The sequence below is a fragment of the Phaseolus vulgaris genome, chromosome 3, assembly GCF_051622355.1.
Source record: "Phaseolus vulgaris cultivar YP4 chromosome 3, ASM5162235v1, whole genome shotgun sequence".
NCBI lineage: Eukaryota > Viridiplantae > Streptophyta > Magnoliopsida > Fabales > Fabaceae > Phaseolus > Phaseolus vulgaris.
Window position 1 is genome coordinate 11,585,096 of NC_143500.1, and position 19,121 is coordinate 11,604,216.

The following is a 19,121-nucleotide window of genomic DNA, read 5'->3' on the forward strand; positions in this document are numbered from 1 at the left end:
CATTCACTTTAACGCAAGACGTTCACATTTGTAACTGTTTAACACAGTAAATAACCAATCTAATCAATATTTGGGTCACATGGGTAGTGTAGAAAGGGAATAAACAAAAGAAAATTGGATAGCAGATTAATTTCTTAAAGTTTATCTGAATCATTAAGATACCGCATCCAGAAAATATTTATATATTGATGACAGGACTTCTGATGAAAAGGTAAATCTATCGATTTTTTGGTGCCTTTTTATGCATCAAACCACATAACACCGTACATCCAGCTCTACCTAGTTTTTATGCTACCCTTAAAGAACAGTAGCAAACTAGGAAGCAAACAAGAGCATCTATATTGAACGTACAGAAAAAGTCATGACTACCTATTACTTTTGAATCAAAATTCCCTTTGCAGTCCAAAGACCAGATATCACAAGCTTCGCCCTACCCCTCCTAATTGATCTTTCGGTGAATGAACCTCGACGACGCAAACTCAACCGTTTCTGTTTCCATCGTTCATCTCTGCCGCCGAACAGGTGATCTGGATCTTGACCTCCTTCCCCTACATAAAAAGAAAGCAGTAAATAAACAAGGCACCAAGTAATCAATAAATATGAAGCCTGACAAATTCACCTGTTCAGCTTAATCTTATATGATGGAAGTTTGTCTGAAAAACATAAAGCATAATCTCAGAAAAACTTAATGGCAACAAACCTGGAAGAATCAAGAGAAGAATAGGGAGAATGCCTGCGCTGAGAACGCTTGCTATGAGGAGACCGCGAAAGTTGTCTAAAAAGGAAACCACCGTACTGACTTGGTGAGTTTAAAGTATACAAAGTTTATAAATACAACTCAACCTGGTACTCAGTGTCAACACTCCATTCGAAGAGGCCTATTACAATAAATCTTTTCTGTTTCTTATGAATTCGATCACAGTAAAAAGTCTTGTATTCTAGCTTCAGGGTATAGATATCCTTACAATTATGGATAAACAAGTGCCAAAATTTGTGTTCATCAAAAGTATTTTGCTCTTGTATGTCTTATATTGCAGAGATAAATTGATAGCTCTAATAGACACAGTAGACAAAAAAAGTGCATGAAAATGTGATTATTACTACAAAACGTGAACATGAAAAACATTCCATGTAACATGCAATAAGATAATTTAACTTCAACTGCATAAAGACCCAAATGATTGAATCTGTGGCATGGTATCAGCTTCTGCATCCTCAAACTGCCAAAATCATAGGCTCGATATTTTTTTTTCTCAAAGAAACGGTATAAAATAAATCAACAGTTATATTTTCAAATTTGTAACTTTTGGTAATAATAATATCGTAAGTTGCACTAAGATGCATCGAATCTTATAAATAATGGCCAGCATAGATAATCTAATTATACATAAAATATGAATCCGAAAATACCAACACAAACACACATTTAGATAACAGTCATGATTTGAAAAAAAAAATGGAATACAATTACACAAATAAAAGTTTCTTTTCACCGAAACAAGTGAATAAAACACAACATGTTAGAAAAGCCAAAGTCCAAAAACAATGCTGAAATAAATTTATAACTTTCTGGCCTTTAAACAGAAAGATAGAGCTTCAGTGCAGATTGAGGTAAGAAATTAAGTCCTCACACCTAAATCATGAGAAGATTGACCTAGAGATGAAATCATTAAAATTAAATATAGAGAAGCTGGTAGTAGTGTCAACATCTATGATTCAACTTAGCACATAAAGCTAACCTATTTGTAAATCACCAACATTCTTTTAATAACAAGAAAAGGAAAACAAATCAATTGACACTGTCATCGAATAGCATAAAACATTAACCGTATGAGAATTAGAATGATGGTAAATATATTACACACAAATATTGATATAGCCTATAAACACAGCACAAGATGCTCTGGAACACAAACTTCAACATTGCAAACCTGAACAGTGTAAGAATCTATTAATAAATGATACCTTCTTTTAGATCTGACAGGAGACGGTGATAAGTCACGCTTTCTTGAATGCAGCTTCCTGCATTACAAACATTATGAGAGACTATATATAACAACAAGACAATGAGAATTAAATAGAATATACTCTAAACCTTTTTGAGCCATCTGATCCTTCACCACTTGAATTACCGGCATGCTCAGTACGATCCTTGTTGGTTCTACCTCTACTACTAACTGAAGATGAACGTCTTCTCCTATGCCTGTCATGATTACTTTGATCTTTCTGCCTTGATTTATGTTCCCCCTTGTCCTTTGTATGCTCCCTTTTCCGGCTAGTATCGTCAGTGGCACTACCTCTATGGGATTTTTCTGCTTCCCTTTTATCATCCTTGACATCAACATGAGACGATCTTTTCCTTGACTCTGATTCCTTTGCCTTCTCCCCATGCCTGAAATTGTGTTCTTTCACCCTTTCTTTTGCCTCACTGCCATAATCTGTTTTTTCCCTTTTATGATTTCTTTCATCCTTCCTTCTATGATTCTCGTAACCTTTTTCATCTATCCTGGTCTTACTACTGTGTACCTCCTTTACAAAGTCTTTCTCTGAAGTATTCCTATCAGGCAGGTCATTTTTTTCAGATTTTCTTCTGCTTTCCCTACCTGAATGATCATCTGTTGATTTTTCCACAACAATGTTCTTTCCAGGCAGTTCAGATCTTGGTATCCCTGAAGACTCCTTAGAACTAAAGCCATTAAATCTATCATGGCTTCTTTGAATGGCATCAAGCCCATTATCCCTAAGATCTACAGACACCACTTTGGAAGAATGTGAAAGATCGGATGCTCTAGTAACCTTGTCATCATGCAATTGATCAGAAGCAGAATCATTGCTACTTCTGGATGGTAAAGAGATGGTTTTGACCTGAGCATTCACAAAATTAGTTTCATATCTACTATGCTCATCAAACTGTGAAATGCCATTAACAGATACATCATGTGTATCTGACAAATGTTGCTTAATCTCTGACTGGTAAGCAGCATCTTTTGCAGGAGTTGGCACACTGGAACTCTCAATTTCATTGTCTTCATCATCAGCATCAGAACCATAATTTCCAAGACCTAAAACATCTCCAGGAGAGCTAGAATTAGATTTTTCAGTGGCACCATTATTTTCTACCTTCTCTTTGACTGGAACTAAAACCTTTGCAGATGCCTTAGGAACTGTAGCTGAGGGTGGAGATGCAGATGCCTTATGGTTTGGGATTACAACCTTGTGACCTACTGCAGAAAACAAATTTTTAGAACTTATATAATTTAATACTAGATTAGTAAAATAAAATAATTTATACAGATTTATTGAAATGTAATGTTATTTTATTATTATTTCTTTTGTATGTACCCAGATTTAGGATTATTTCTTTTGTATGTACCCAGCTTTATTATTATTTCTTTTGTATGTACCCAGCTTTAGGATTAGGGTTCAATATAAATGTAATGTTATTTTATTATTATTTCTTTTGTACGTACCCAGCTTTAGGATTAGGGTTTTAAGCGCCTTGCCCTCTTTTTGTAACCACATACACACACACATCAATAATAGGTAAATCAGTGTAAGTTGAACACACTGTATTTTCTCCATCTTATTTATTCAAGTTGGTATCAAGAGCTTCTGTCCACTATCTCTGGCAGTCTCGCCGCGTCTTTCTTCCAATGAAATCAAGGTTAGGTGTGCCTCAAGGAGCACAACCCATCTCCAGTGGTCGCTTGTCAAAATTTCCCCGACACGCCACCATGTGCCACTCACCACCACCGGCCCCTTGTTAGGCATGTGTCTCCCACACTCCATCTTCCCGGTGCCAAAATCACACCAGACTCGTCTTGTTGGTGCTTTCTGGGCATGTTTATGCCCTTGTCCTCCGGTTCGTTGGGAGTAGTTCATGGCTAGGGTTTTTCCTTCCCTCCTCAAATTTGTTTGAGGTTTTCTTTGGAATGGCTTCTACTTTTTTTGCTACTCCTACTATTAACACAACAAAGCTCAACTGGAAAAACTATATATCTTGGTCTACTTCCGTGCAGTTATGGTTCCTTGGTCAAGGATACCATGACCATTTAGTGAAGGATGTCACTGCTGTTTTGGATGAAGAAAAACCCTAGAGGCAGAAACTGGACTTCCAGTTATGTGTTGTTTTATGGCAATCACTTGAACAGGATGTCTTAAAAAATTTCAGATTGTTTAAGACATGTTCTTCCTTTTTTGAAAAAGGCGCAAGTTATTTTTGCTAATGACATTCAGCATCTCTTTGAGTCTTTGATGCAACTCAAAGAGTGGCCTCTCTCAAACAGACCAATTATGATATGATCTCATATGTAGCAAAGGCTCAGGCTACAGTAGAAGAATTGAAGAGATTTTTGGAGGCTAATTCATTGGAGGATATCAACAAAAACTTGATAAGTATACATGGTCCTAATTCTGAGAAGCCTATACTCAGATTTTGAACATGTACATGACCAAATTTTAGCTAGTGATTATATTACTTCGATGGACAGCTAGTCATTAGACTTCTTTTGGTGGTGCCTACCTTGTTAAAATATGAAAATGTAGCTGATGTTATTGAAGCATCAGGAATGGTAGCATCAAGAGGAAAAGAGGAGGAGGTCATAACAAGCAAGGAGGACATGGTGGCCGAAGTGGGCGACCTCAATGCTTATATTGTAAGAGAACAAGTCATACCCAAGAAAACTATTATTCCTTGCATGGTTTTCCAGACAAAGCTACTCGTGTCTAATCTGAAAATTCAGAATCTAAAATTTCTAACGAAGAGTACCAAGAATTTTTTAGGTACAAACCTAGGAAATCAATCAATCTTGGTCAATCCTCTCTAATGCCAAGTGTGTCAACTGCATGCATTTCTCAATCTGCGGAAGGTCATAATCCACGGATTCTTGATTCAGGTGTCTTAGGCCATATATCTAGTAACATTTCTTCATTTTTCTCCATTTCTTTCCCAAAAATTCCTCATCTTGTTACTATGGTCAATGGATCCAAAGTGGCATCTCAAGGAGTTGGCCAAGTTTCTTTATCTGCTTCACTAAATTTAAATTTTATCTTGTTCATTCTTCATTGTCTTACAATTGATTGATTCTTTTTTTAAATTGTTTTGTTACCTTTACTGCTAATTCCTCTGCTATACAGGAACATGGTATGGGTCGTCTGATTGGAGAAGGACATGAGTCACAAGTTCTTTATTATCTAAAACCAACCAAGTCCTTCAATATACTATTTTGCAACTTCGGCCCCAAAACTTTTCCATGATCATTTGGGTCACCATAGTTTATCTAAGTTGAAGATGACGGTTCCTAATCTCAAACACATTCAAGCTTTAGATTGTGAATCTTGTGTCAGTTAGGAAAACATATTAGATCTTCTTTTCCTAAAAAGTTTAAAACACAATGCAATTTTGTTCTCTAATATTCATTCGGATATTTTGGGGACCAAGTTGTGTCACTTCTTATAGCTTTAATTATTTTTTAACCTTAAGTGATGAATTCCTTCAATGTACTTGGGTTTATTTAGTGAAAGATAGATTTGAAATTTTATCCATATTTATGTTTCTTCAATGAAATTAAGAACCAATTTGGGAAGATAATTAAAATTATCATAAGTGATAATGCAAAAGAATAATTTTCTATTGTGTTTTCTTTATTCTTATCTTCCTAGAGAATTTTAAATCAGTTACCATGTCCTCACACTCCACAACGAAATGGTATAGCATAGAGGAAGAATAGACATCTTATTGAAATTGTCCGCTCTCTAATGTTGAATATTAATGTTCAAGTTCATCATTGGGGAGATGCAGTCCTCACTACCTATTTCCTAATGATGTCTTCTTCCTCTCTTGAAAATTAAGCTCCTCACTATTTTTTGTCCAATGACCCTCTATATAATGTCTCTTGTGTGTTTGGGTGTATTTGTCTTGTTCATAATATCTCTCAGGTCTTTGACAAGTTTTCTGCAAAGGCTATTACGTGTGCAATTTTGGGATATTCTCATCTTCAAAAATGATATAATGTTATTCTCCCTCAACCAAAAGGTATTATATGTTTGTTGATGTTATCTTTGAGACATGCCTTTTTTCTTGTTCTCCATGGAACATTGTTCGTGTATTCAATAGGTCCTTCTTGTCGAAATGCAAAGATTATTCCACCACTTCCTCTCAGATACAACATTAGGCACATATAACTCCTTCATCCTTGCTTGAAGATCTTCATGAGTCAAACCTCCACCTCCAGATCACCATGCCATTAATCCTTCAACCTCCTGACCAGTGTTATCGATATCGGATAACGGATCATAACGGAGACCCCATAAATCCTTTATAAAGTTATAACGGAAAGCATAACGGGTTATGGCGGAAGGTGTTGTGGCAGAGATAAAAAAAATGTATTATGGATTGCAATAAGTATAATGTTTTAAATGGCCAAAAATAGGGGCAAAAAAACTAATTTTAAGTAGGTTTTGAACTCTTAATTAGGTTTAACAGCTCATGTTGGAATGGGCCAAAGGCCCAAACTTGATTTAAGTAGGTTTTGAACTCTTAATTAGGTTTAATAGTTGATGCACCTGCAGCACATTCAAGTTTTATTTGAATAATTAGGGTTTTAGGTGGCATAGATAAAATGATGTGCTATTGAGAATAGTTATATATGTTTTACATGGGCCTAAAATAGGCCCATAAGCCTAAAGTTAATTAAGCTGGCATGTTTAAATTAGGGTTTCCCAGCTGCACACCACACTCAGTATTTAAATTTTAGGGTTTTTATTCTATTAAAGCTGAAATGGGCCTTTGGCCCAAATTTTTGTTTCCTAAAACTAGGTTTAGGTCTTCCGCAGACCTTCTTCAGCCGCAACCCTTCTCCATGTCGTCACAGCGTGCGGAGCCGCCGTCGCCGCCGCTGCCACCATATTTTTCCGATATTTTGGATATTTCCGATATCCGTTAGCACTCCGACATGGCCATAGCGGCCGCCATGGGCCGCCATGCAAAATCCGATTCGCCACCGCCTTGTTGTGGCGGTGGTCAGGAAAACCGCCACCGAAATCCGCCATGGCGACGCCATGGCCGATAAGTGATAACACTGCTCCTGACCCTCTCTTGACTCTAGTCATGCTTGGCCTATTGCTCTTAGAAAAGTTATTCAATCTACTCGTAATCCATATCTTGTTTATAATTTTTTAAGTTATCATTTGTCTCTTTCATATTCCTCTTTTGTTTTCTCCTCTACCATTATTGTTCCTAACAATGTTCATAAGGCACTTGGTCACCCTGGACGACAACAAGCCATGATTGATGAAATGCTTGCACTTGACAATAGTGCACTTGGGAGCTTGTCCTTCTTCCTTCTAGTAAGAAGCATGTGGGTTGTAGATGGGTCTACATTGTTAAGGTTGGTCCTATTGGTGAAATAGATCGTCTCAAAGCACGTCTAGTAGTTAAGGGATACACTCATGTTTATGGCCTCAACAACTTTGATACTTTTTCTCATGAGATTAAGATCAATATGTTCGTCTTTTCCCTGCTATGGCTGCCATTTGTCATTGGCCCCTCTTTACTAGCTTGACACTAAAAAATGCCTTTCTTCATGGTGATCTGGAGGAGGAGATTTACATGGAGCAACCTTCAGGATTTGTTGCTCGAGGGAGTCTAGTTTGGCTTGTGAATTACATTGGTCACTTTATGGCTTAAAGCAATCACCCCGAGCTTGGTTTGGAAAATTTAATCATATTGTGCAGACTTTTGGATTGAAACGAAGTGAGGCAAATCATTTAGTGTTTTATTTACTTCTCCTGGAAAGTGCGTTTATCTTATGGTCTATGTTGATGATATTGTCATTTCATGAACTAATATCATTAGTATTACTCAATTAAAAAAGTATTTATTTAGCCACTTTCAAACCAAGGATGAGTTATCTAAAATATTTTCTTAGTATTAAAGTGGAGCAATCAAAAGAAGGTATCATCATTGAAAAAGAAAATATGTTCTTGATATTTTGGAGATAATTGCAAGCCCATTAATAGTCCTATGAACTCAAATCAAAAGTTAATGAGCCCAGTTGAACTTTCCTCAAACCATGAGAGACATTCCCACCAACCTTTTTTTTTTTAAAAAAAAAAAAAAAAAAAAAGGTTGGTGGGAAAACTCATTTATCTCACTATAACAAAACCTGGTCTTTCTTATCCAGTGGGAGTTGAGTCAATTTATGCAGAACCCTCACATTGATCACTAGAATGTTGTGAGAGAACAAGGGATTGTGATGCAGATTGGGTTATTTGTCCCATTGACAGGAGATCTACCACACGACATAGTGCACTCCTTAGAGGAACCTTATATCTTGGAAAAGTAAGAAACAAAGTGTGGTTGCCCAATCTAGTGTAAAAGTTGAATATAAATCTATAGCCCTAGCTACATGTGAACTTGTGTAACTAAACAACTCTGTCGAGAGTTGAAATCTTGAGAAAATGAGCAAATGAAGTTATATTGTGACAATTAGACAGCTATTCATATTGCCTCCAATCCGTGTTTCAAGAGAGAACTAAACATATAAAGATTGATTGCCATTTTATTAGAGAAGTTGTCGTCCAAGGATCTTATTACTGAGTTTGTCAGCTCTAATGAAAAACTAGCAGATATTCAAACTAAATCTCTAAAAGGACCTACGGTTCAGTTAAGATGTTCCAAGCATGGTGCATATGATCTACATGCTCCAGCTTGAGGGGGAATGTTGAAATGTAAAGTTATTTTATTATTTCTTTTGTATGTACCCAGCTTAGGGTTAGGGTTTAAGGTAAGTGTCTTGCCTCTTTGTAACCTCAAGTGGATTATTTAAGAGAAAATGAGTACAACAGCCGACTATTTACCTTCAGCAGTAAGATCATCTTCAGCTAGAACTTTGGTTGCAATTTCATCAAACAATTCATCAGTAACCTAAGAAGAAGCTGTAATTAGAACTACAATGTATTTTTTCTGCTATATCCATACACAGATTTTAGTAAGATGAAAAATTCACATTTTAACAAAACTGACCTTCAAAAGAACTTCAGTCAGAACTCTTTTTATTTCTTGGTTGATTGCTGCGGTTCTAGCTACCTCAAGTTGATCCTATACAAGAAATAATCCATACTAAATTAAAAATGATAATGAATTTATTTTATTGACACAAACTTTAATGTTAAAAAAATGAAACCTCTTCATCTTCCTCATCCTCAGCTGATCTAGATGAATCTATGCTTTTACTATCTGCCTCATCACCTCTCGCATATGGCTTGTCAATGCCATCATATACAAATGTTGCTTCCTCCTTCAGATTCTCTGCAGGAGCAGCAATGACTGTTTTCTTTATTTCCTCTCTAAGCCAGTTGGGGACTGAAGCCTGAAAAGTAACAGCAAAATGATGTTTGGTTATTATATATATATATATATATATATATATATATATCCAAGAATTATTTGTAACATACTTACCTTCTTAGGACGATCAGAAACACTAGATACCCCATATGCATCAGCAGAGAAAGCAGCGGTAGGATGAATTGTAGTTCCTGTGCTAAGGGTAAAAGGTGGTGCACCACTTGGTGGAATGGTTGAAGGGAGGCCGGGTGGTCCAGGAAACCTTCCAAATGGTGGCGCCACATGACCAGAAGTGGTGATAGAAGGGTCAAGCTGGTAAATTAACCAAAAGCCAAAGCATTAAAATGAGCATATAAGTTGACTAGGAAAACAAAGGGTTTCAAAATTAAAACCTGTGGCCCAGAGGCATGAATTGGTGGATAACCAACACCAGGGGCCACCTGAGCAGCCCAGTTATTAATTGAAGTACTTGAATCATGATGATTGTAAGTTGATTGCATCTGCAAGTCATTATCACGATTAAACCGGGGTGCAAAATCTAATGGTTGATCAGCAAGACTAATAGCTGAGTCAACTGAGTGGCTGCCCGGTGCAAAGGGCGGTGCATGCATTGATGGTTGCACATGACGTTCTTGAGATGAGGAACTTGACAAAGGAAAGACTGAGTATGATTGTTGAATCTGATCAGCAGCCTCTTTACCTGCCACGTCTGACAAGTCAATATTCAGATTACCATTGAAAAATAAAAAGGCAAGATACAAAGCATTAAATTTAAAAATGTAGTCCTAGAGGCATATGTTCATTTCATCAAAGCTACAAACTTTAAAAAGCCCTTTCACGCTGTCTGATAGTTCAAAGTTCCAACTACTAGTTATTCTTCAACTCATCTTTAGATAGGCAAAATTAAGTATTATATCACATGTCTACTAATAACATGGGCCACAATAAACCATCAAAACTAATGAGAGATGGGTTAATCATTCCTTGTCCTGAGCAAATTTATGAAGATGTAATAACTGTTAAAGGTAAGGCGGCGAGGTGCCAAAAAATGCATAAGTTCCAATAACTCATTAATTAATCCTATTACAATAAACAATACTCAGAATATGAACAGATGGCTGAGATAAAAACAACTATATGGGCAACACTTATAAATAACTTGATTTACCAATTAGCTATATAAGGACGTACATAGAAGTGATTAAAGGATATTGTTCAATCCTCACTAATGGGTACTTCATCGAGACTTCTGATTTGAAATATAAATACACCTTATTATTGTTAAGAACTTGGATGGTGGCAATCAAAATGTATCCCCAATTTGAGCCACCTAGTTCTCAGCTCAATGGCTTTACATGAAAAGCAGAATTAATTTGCTTGAAGTGATAAAAATTAAGCAGATTCACAAATGGTTCCCTATATTTCTAACAAGAACACAGAGCTTTCAATAAAACATCTATTATTTTGAATTACAGCGAGTCCAAGCAGCACCTAACACATGAAAAAATTATGTCATCGGGTTTCTCAGTCTTTCTTCCCAATGCTTGTTCAGAGAGGACAACCTTGAAAATTAGCTGCCATAATCCCAGAAAAGACAAGTGCTGATTCTGAAAAGGAAACCCTTCTTATCCAGATACTGTAAATTTGAAACCTTAAGGCCAAAATGAGAATTATTGAGTTTTAGTATTAGGATTCCCCATTTGTTACCAAAAATATATTTTTTTAATCATAATAAATTTATTTGCCTCAAATGTATATTAATAATTGGAGGGTTTCTTAACTTTATCTTTTTTAATTCTAGAACATTGCAACAGAAACTCTTTTCTCAGCTGTTCCTTATCTCTCCTAGTCAATTGTCCCTCTCAGATCTACTGGTCTGGGAAGTGGTTCACCTCCAATCAACCTCACCATCTGTACCAGACCATCCTACCACAAGAGACTCATCGTAACTGGAGCATCAACACAATCCCATGTTTGAATTACTGTAGTGTCTAGTCATCTGGGAAGCATGTGACAGCGCTTGAATATTTTTCAGAAGCCATCTTCACAAGCCTCTCTGCCACAAGATTCCAGCCACACCCACCCAACACTGACTTGGTTTTTCATCCCACACAGGAAGTTATTTTTTAAAGCCCCACCTAAAACTTTTGGAAACACAACACAAGAGATACTCCTAAAACTTTGTACAGTTCTAGCGATTCAGCATGAATCTCCAAACTATAAAATGAAGCTCTAAGCAATCATCATCAGTGTTATAAAAAAATCAAAGATGGCACACCGCAGCAAGGAGGTGGTGGCAAATCAGATTTTCTGTCACGGGTTGTCAAACCCACTTTGGGCATCATAGTATGGTCCTGCAGTTCAGCCATGACAGAAATTATGTTGCCACTGCAATGTGCGTCTTCTTACAGAAGAAGCCCTCATGTCAGCACAACCCAACCCAAGGTATGTGTAACCCTAGTTCTTTTCTTTCTTTTCTGGGTTGTACATGCATGACTAGATCAATGTGCAATTGAACTTTTGTTTTGAAAAAGAATTGGGTCATACAACCAACAACCTGACCAAATCCAAACAAAATAAAAGACCATACGTGCTCCTCACTTCATCACACCACAACCCTACACACTTTGTAGTCAACTGCACCTCATTTTGTTGCAGCCACCACCACCACCACCTGGTTCGTCCCACCACAGCACCTGGTTCATCATAGTTTGTCTCCTTCTGCAGTGGCACCAACCCACCTTGGTTCATCCCATCACTGTGCCACCAACCTACCTTGGTTCATCCCATCACTGTGCCACCATGATCCACCCTCCGTGGTCCATCCTCATTTCTTTTTCTTTTTCCTGTTTGTTCTTGTTTCCACAATAGCAGAACAACCCACCCTGCCCTACGTGCTCCTCACTTCATCACACCACAACCCTACACACTTTGTAGTCAACTGCACCTCATTTTGTTGCAGCCACCACCACCACCACCTGGTTCGTCCCACCACAGCACCTGGTTCATCATAGTTTGTCTCCTTCTGCAGTGGCACCAACCCACCTTGGTTCATCCCATCACTGTGCCACCAACCTACCTTGGTTCATCCCATCACTGTGCCACCATGATCCACCCTCCGTGGTCCATCCTCATTTCTTTTTCTTTTTCCTGTTTGTTCTTGTTTCCACAATAGCAGAACAACCCACCCTGCCCAATTTTTCTTCTTCTTTTGTACTCAATACTTATTCTCTAATATATAAATCTAACACCGCAGTTGTTTAGTTATTTGAACATGGTGGAGTTTTGCTTTGATTTTATTTTATTCAAACTTATAGACTTACCATTATTATATTTCACTATCATCATTAATTGTATGGTTGTCTTACACTATTTTGCATTTCAAATATATTTATGCATTTTTTATTTATCTAAATGAATATATTGTATTTGTTTGGTCTGCGATGCTTCTATAATAAGCTTCTATAATAACCCGTTCTGGCTTCCAATATATTTTTGTAGAGGACTTTTAGGTAAACAATCATTTCCTTTCAACAGATAACGATAATCAAATCATTATTCATGTGATTCCACCTAACAATGTTTTTTACCCAAATTTTGACAGAGTTGTATCACAAATATACATTAAAAGAAAATTCCAGAATATTGATTTATGATCCATTTCCACAGAAGCTTCACTTGCAACTTCAATAAACTAAATAAACAATTACCTGCAACAGAACTATAACTAGAAGGTACCTCCTGCTGATGAACAGATGGATTTGTTGGCAAGTTCCCTTGTTCAAATGAAACATTTGAATCTCTGATGCTGGTCCCATCTCTAGCACTGTATGAATGTCCATCTTGAGCATAAGATGTCTCCAAGCTGACAGGTACACCATCCTGGGAATGTCCTGAATGTCGCTGCACAGATGTATCTAAGTAGGAAAATTGTTGATAGGTTGGATGGGATTGGTTTTGAACATCAGTATAATGTGGGTCAACCGATTGCTGATACTGATCATGAAACTGATTTTGCTCGTGCAATCTTCCAGCAGGTGAAAAATGTGTTTGTGGATGCTGACTTTCCAAGGCAGCCTTAGCTGCCCAAGCTCTGGCCTTCGCAGCCCAATCTTCTTCATTGTTATGGGCTACCAATACAACATTATGTCAAAACAATACAATATCCACTGCATTAAGAATGGAGATACAGAAACTCGGGGATTGGGGTTTCCAAGATGTCATATAGAACTTAAAAATCACACACAAGCACACAAAGTCAACCAATTAGACTGTAATTTTTCCAATGAAAGCATCGCATATTAACAGACTAATAACCATTTAAACAAGTTGTAAACTACATTTGAAAAGTGGAGTAATTCCTCAGACACAACAAGCAAGTACCTATCTCGGTCAACATTCAGTGTCAAGTCACGACTCACAATAATCTCATGAATACATACAAATACAAATGAATCACAAAGAAAAAAGCCATGTATTTGACCCAGATAACTTGGTAATAAACCAACTATCAAACATAAGCTAACAAAAAAAATGCAAGATTTTTTTTCCCACTCCGCATTTTCTTCTTTTCTGTACAAATGCTTCCCTCTCTAGTGAATATAACTTTAAACTATTCCAGACCCCAATAATAAACAACAAAACCTTAGTTCTGGCACGTATACGAAAACAACGTTTCTCACGTAACATTAAAAGAAAAAAAACAACTAACCTGGATAGGCCTGGTTAGGTGGCAAGTTTGGATTTCCCCATTCCTACAGAAATTTCACGCAATTAGTGAACCAATGACAGAAGAAACCCTAGCGAACCAAAAAACAAAGAGGCAAAAAGACGAAGGGCAAGAAGGATATTTCACATGAGGATAAGGCTGAGGAATGTGGGAGTGAGGTGTGAACTGATGAGGAGGCGCGTGAGAGCGAGGCGGAGGAGGAGGGAACGGGCTTGGATGGTACGAATATGCGCTCGACGGAGGAGGAGGAGGAGGCGGCGGCGGTGGTTGCTGCCACTGTGGCGGAGGAGAAGGGGTCTGCGAAGGGTGGTATTGGAATTGGGAAGACAACCAGGGGGCCTGGGGCGGCGGAGGTGGTATCTGGTGAAAGTGGTGCTGGTGAAGGTGGGGATCCGCCGCATGCAGCGGAGGAGGTGGCGGTTGCGGTGGTCTCATGTAGCCGTGATGTTGCTGGAACGAATCCATGGATAGGGAGGGAGGGGTATGGGATTTGGATTTCAATGCGATGCGTTTCGTTTTATGGCAAAGTGAAAGGAAGGAAAAATTTTAGAATGAAAGAAATGAGGGTTCAGGAAGACACCGTGTGGCCACCCGCTTAAGAAGGAAACTCTTGTTCCCACTCACTCTTCCCCACTCTATTGTATGGAGAAAATAACGAAAACAATAAACAACAAAGAAATTTAAATGAAGATGATAATAATAATAATAATATAGCTTGATATAATATAAGATATAATATATTACTTTTTTAAAGTAATCAATTTTATATATAAATTTCAATAAAATATTTGTTATATTATCAATTATCCAGTTAAAGGTAATCAGTAGAAAAGGGATACAAATTTTATCTTTTTATGTGATCAGTAGAAAAGGGATACAAATTTTATCTTTTTATGTGACTTCACTTTTTTAACTTTCTTCACTTTCCCTCTCTCTGCAAGATTTCTTTACCTTCTTATTATTTAAAATGTGTAAATTATTTTTATTTTATTTTATTAAAAATAATCAATAACACGGTGGATGTCAATTGCTCTCGAATGAGTTTGGGGACCTACAGAACGATTGCTCTTATTCCTATGCTCGATCGGCCTAATACTCTCGAGACTCTAATATACGTTTGTGCTTCTTGATGCACTTCCATCCTCTCGATTGTCCTGGTCCACAAGCGGGGATGGTACCTACAGAAGATACTCAAACGCTAAAGTCAGTTAGGGTGTCGGTACACGGTTGTTAGAGAGCACTGTAGATAATAACGTACTTTTCTCCTTGAAATACGTGCTATTTATATTACATTAATGAGCCTTCACTGTTGGGTCGGGTTAAGGGAGTTGGTTAACGTTTAGGGTTGTGTTAAGCCACCCTTAACCATGGGTTAGCCTTGCTAATCTGGTCAACCTTTGACTTGAGCGTTATGGGTCGGTCGACCACATGTAGCGACGCGACCGTCTCTTTATTACTTGGGTGGCGGCATGGGCCGAGTGCTGACTGACTCATTGATTCGTCCGGTCACACCAGTACAGTTGCCCCCCAGGCTCGAGAGCTAGTACAGTCGAAGAGTCTGAAAATTGGACCTCGGGCGGTGGTGTAATGATGGATGAAGTGACTGGAAGGTGGCGCCTAAACGGGTGATTTGACGTGCATTTATGAGGGGGGTTTTGGCTGCCAAATGATGTGGGTCGTTGGATCAAGCAAATCTAACGGTTGAAATTTTGTGACGTTTGGGTTTCCGAGGCATTCTCGAGCTATAAATACGGGCGGGTGGTAGTGCCTCTTGCGCGTTTTAATATTGATTGAGTTCCGACACCCGAGTGCATCCGAGCGATCTTTGTTGCTATTGTCGTCCGTTCCAAGGTTAGTCATGTCTACTCACTCCCGTCCCACTTCTTCTTCTTCTCCTACTCGGTCTCCTCTTCCTGAGCCCCCTTCTTGTTCGTCATCGTCGTCATCCTCTTCTTCTTCTTCTACTTCTTCGTCCAACAAAGTCATCACGGTCGGGGCAGTTAAGGCCGCTGCCCCGCTTATGGAGAAGGTTAGGAATGATGACGCTGGTAATGCGTCTGACCAGTCAGTCTCACATAAGTGACCACGTCCGCATGCGAGACCTGCCTGGGTTGATCCCAAGGTATGCGAGGTTGCGTTCGTGTTTCATACGGATGCCTTAGTAATCGAGTTTTTGAACAACGTCCCAGTTTTGAAGGCTTCCACCGAGGAGTCTTTGTTGGCATTTGGTCCTTGCTCCCTGGCGGATCGTGTGTATAAGGAGCGGTCATCCAGCGAACCCCCTTTTTTCATGTATAGCTGTCTTTTTTCGGACCTCCATGTGTCCCTTCCTTTTGATGTGTTCACGGTCGGTGTCCTTTGGGCACTTAATGTGGCTCCGACCTAGTTGCACACTAACACGTGGGCGTCCATGCAAGCTTTTCGCGTGGTGTGTCGGACGTTTGGGGTGCGTTCTCTTCCTTCCTTCTTTTTGCATTTCTACGCCTCCCATCCTGCCGAATTGGTTGGTTGGCATTCTTTGGTTAGTCGGGCTGGCAGCGTGTTGTTCAAAGCCTTCACGGCCTCCTATGAGAACTTCAAAGAAAAGTTCTTCAAGGTGTACGTGGAGCCAGCGGGCACACGTTACTTTTTTGACGAGGTCGGCCAGTCAAGGTTTCCCTTGTTCTGGACGAGGAAACCCACAAAGATCAAGGATTGACCTAGTTGCACACTAACACGTGGGCGTCCATGCAAGCTTTTCGCGTGGTGTGTCGGACGTTTGGGGTGCGTTCTCTTCCTTCCTGCTTTTTGCATTTCTACGCCTCCCATCCTGCCGAATTGGTTGGTTGGCATTCTTTGGTTAGTCGGGCTGGCAGCGTGTTGTTCAAAGCCTTCACGGCCTCCTATGAGAACTTCAAAGAAAAGTTCTTCAAGGTGTACGTGGAGCCAGCGGGCACACGTTACTTTTTTGACGAGGTCGGCCAGTCAAGGTTTCCCTTGTTCTGGACGAGGAAACCCACAAAGATCAAGGATTGACCTAGTTGCACACTAACACGTGGGCGTCCATGCAAGCTTTTCGCGTGGTGTGTCGGACGTTTGGGGTGCGTTCTCTTCCTTCCTGCTTTTTGCATTTCTACGCCTCCCATCCTGCCGAATTGGTTGGTTGGCATTCTTTGGTTAGTCGGGCTGGCAGCGTGTTGTTCAAAGCCTTCACGGCCTCCTATGAGAACTTCAAAGAAAAGTTCTTCAAGGTGTATGGGGAGCCAGCGGGCACACGTTACTTTTTTGACGAGGTCGGCCAGTCAAGGTTTCCCTTGTTCTGGACGAGGAAACCCACAAAGATCAAGGATTGGCTGAGGCCGGTCAACCCGAGTGAGTATGAGCGGGAAGTTTTTGTGTTATTCAATAGTCTCCTCAAGAAGCTCCCCGCTCAGTCCCTTATGTCCTTGTATACGGTGGCCTTCGAGGGTATGTTGTCTTAACGCTTCGGTGATTTATTTCTTTATCTTTGGCTAACATTTTTTCTTGTTTCAGAGATTGCCAAGAGGGAGATCCCGCAAGCCATCGGAATGTTGAGCTCATTCAGGAACAAGTTGAACGAGAAGGGGGGGTCGTTGGTGCCAAGGCCCCTACCGCTGATGTCGCCCGGGCGGGCCGCTCTAAGAGCTCAAAGAAACGGGTTAGAGAGGGAGGGAACACGACCCAAATGGTGCGGGCTCCGGGGTTGATGCCAACCCCTCCCCCGAGCCGAGTGGTGACCCACTTTGGGTCGCCGCCAATCGATGACTTCAACCGCCCTATCTCGACCGCTGTTGCCGTTACCGTTGCGACCGCCGGAGAGTCGTCTCTGGCCTTGTTGGGAGGTGACAGGTGCTTCACCCGGGCGATAAATTTTGACTTGCTCCCCGGCCTCGAGTAGCTAATTGGCTCGCTCCCAGATGATGACGTTCTCGACGATGGCGTCGAGATGATCTGTCGCGGGCTGATCCTGACCTGTCGAGGCTTGAAGGCGGCGTATTGAATATTTGTCGTGCCTCGAGCATAATCTTCAAGAGGCGTCCAACAATCTCCAACAAGCCATTGATGCGAAATAAGTTGTGTTCGCAGGCTGCGGAGTTGGAGCTCGGTGGGGCCCGGTTGGTCGAGGTGGAAAAGGCTGACGCCGACAAAGCAGCGAAGATCGCACTGCTCCGAAAGGCGTTGGAGGCGGCCGAGCAGAGGGGGACGTTACTGGAGAAGGAGGTTGCTTCAGAGCATCAAGGGAAGGAGGCGGTCGATGCTGAAGTTTTGAAGACCATGGAGGATACCATGGTCTTAATAAATCAGAGTTTTGACCTAGCCGTTCGTCAAGCAAGGTGTTATACAATGGGCCTCCACCTTCTGGTCAATTTTACCAAGAGATGGAGGTCGTCGATGGTTGCTTGGTGCCTGCAGGGGACGACCAGGTTCTTCAGGGAGTCGACCAACCCACCCCAATCTTGGATGTTGAAGACTAGAGCTTAGGCTTTAGATTTTTAAGCTTGTTTATTTTGTTCCCTTGGGGTCGGGTTGTGGCCTCCACCTTTTTTGTTGAATGAATGAATGGAATCGGTTGTCTTTACTTAATTTTTACTTGCACAAGTCTTTCCTTTCGGTCAGTGTAAATGTGGGTTAAGACGATCAATATTATTGAGCCCGGTTGGCGTGTGTTAATAACGAACTGAATCGAGATGGCGGTCGACCTCTAAAGTATAACAAAATTGTGAACTTTTGTTTTGCACAAGTTAAATTATTCGCTTGGGGTAGGCTGATATGCCTTTACTTGTATCGGGAGGGTATGCCGGTTAAGGCTACATCCTGGCCAAACCATGGGTGAAGTGTTGGGAAGATATACCGCTTGAGGTTTTATCTTGACCGACACTTGTGTTTGGGTATCGGGAGGGTATGCCGGTTAAGGCTTCGTCCTGGCCGAACCGTGGGTGGGGTGTTGGGAGGGTATGTCGTGTGAGGCTTCGTCCTGGCCAACACCCACATTTGGGTCTCGGGAGGGTCTGCTGGTTAAGGCTACATCTTGGCTGAGCCGTG

The 19,121-nt window shown here is 40.1% G+C and overlaps 1 protein-coding gene and 1 pseudogene across 9 annotated transcripts; one reads left to right on the top strand and one right to left on the bottom strand.

Moving 5' to 3' along the window:
- Positions 1-114: 114 nt before the first annotated feature.
- On the bottom strand, positions 115-14,734 carry LOC137839071 (cyclin-like protein). Of its 8 annotated transcripts, none has more exons than XM_090300030.1 (12): positions 14,205-14,734; positions 14,061-14,103; positions 13,060-13,479; positions 9,742-10,049; positions 9,464-9,661; positions 9,186-9,371; positions 9,026-9,100; positions 8,860-8,926; positions 2,096-3,221; positions 1,966-2,022; positions 701-775; positions 115-548 (listed from the first exon to the last, which is right to left on the bottom strand). In XM_090300030.1, exons 1-12 carry the CDS (start codon positions 14,541-14,543, stop codon positions 503-505), a joined length of 2,940 nt encoding a protein of 979 aa, XP_090156156.1. In that variant the 5' UTR covers positions 14,544-14,734; the 3' UTR covers positions 115-502. The 8 variants fall into 8 exon arrangements, with proteins under 8 accessions (XP_090156156.1, XP_090156155.1, XP_090156154.1 ...); XM_090300029.1 differs by having other exon boundaries at positions 2,096-3,224; XM_090300028.1 differs by having other exon boundaries at positions 9,742-10,058.
- Positions 3,333-5,083, top strand: LOC150028681 (uncharacterized; annotated as a pseudogene). The gene has a single exon (XR_016519681.1). The product of XR_016519681.1 is annotated as an uncharacterized LOC150028681 (transcript).
- Positions 14,735-19,121: the final 4,387 nt, after the last annotated feature.

Bases quoted from the DNA above. Each gene is read 5' to 3' on its own strand.
- LOC137839071 (XM_090300027.1), bottom strand. From the start codon at position 14,543: ATGGATTCGTTCCAGCAACATCACGGCTACATGAGACCACCGCAACCG. The intron at 13,480-14,060 runs GTTAGTTGTTTT...TTGTATTGGTAG, and splicing joins ACCTAACCAGGCCTATCCAG to CCCATAACAATGAAGAAGAT. The intron at 10,059-13,059 runs GTAATTGTTTAT...TTGACTTGTCAG, and splicing joins TAGTTATAGTTCTGTTGCAG to ACGTGGCAGGTAAAGAGGCT.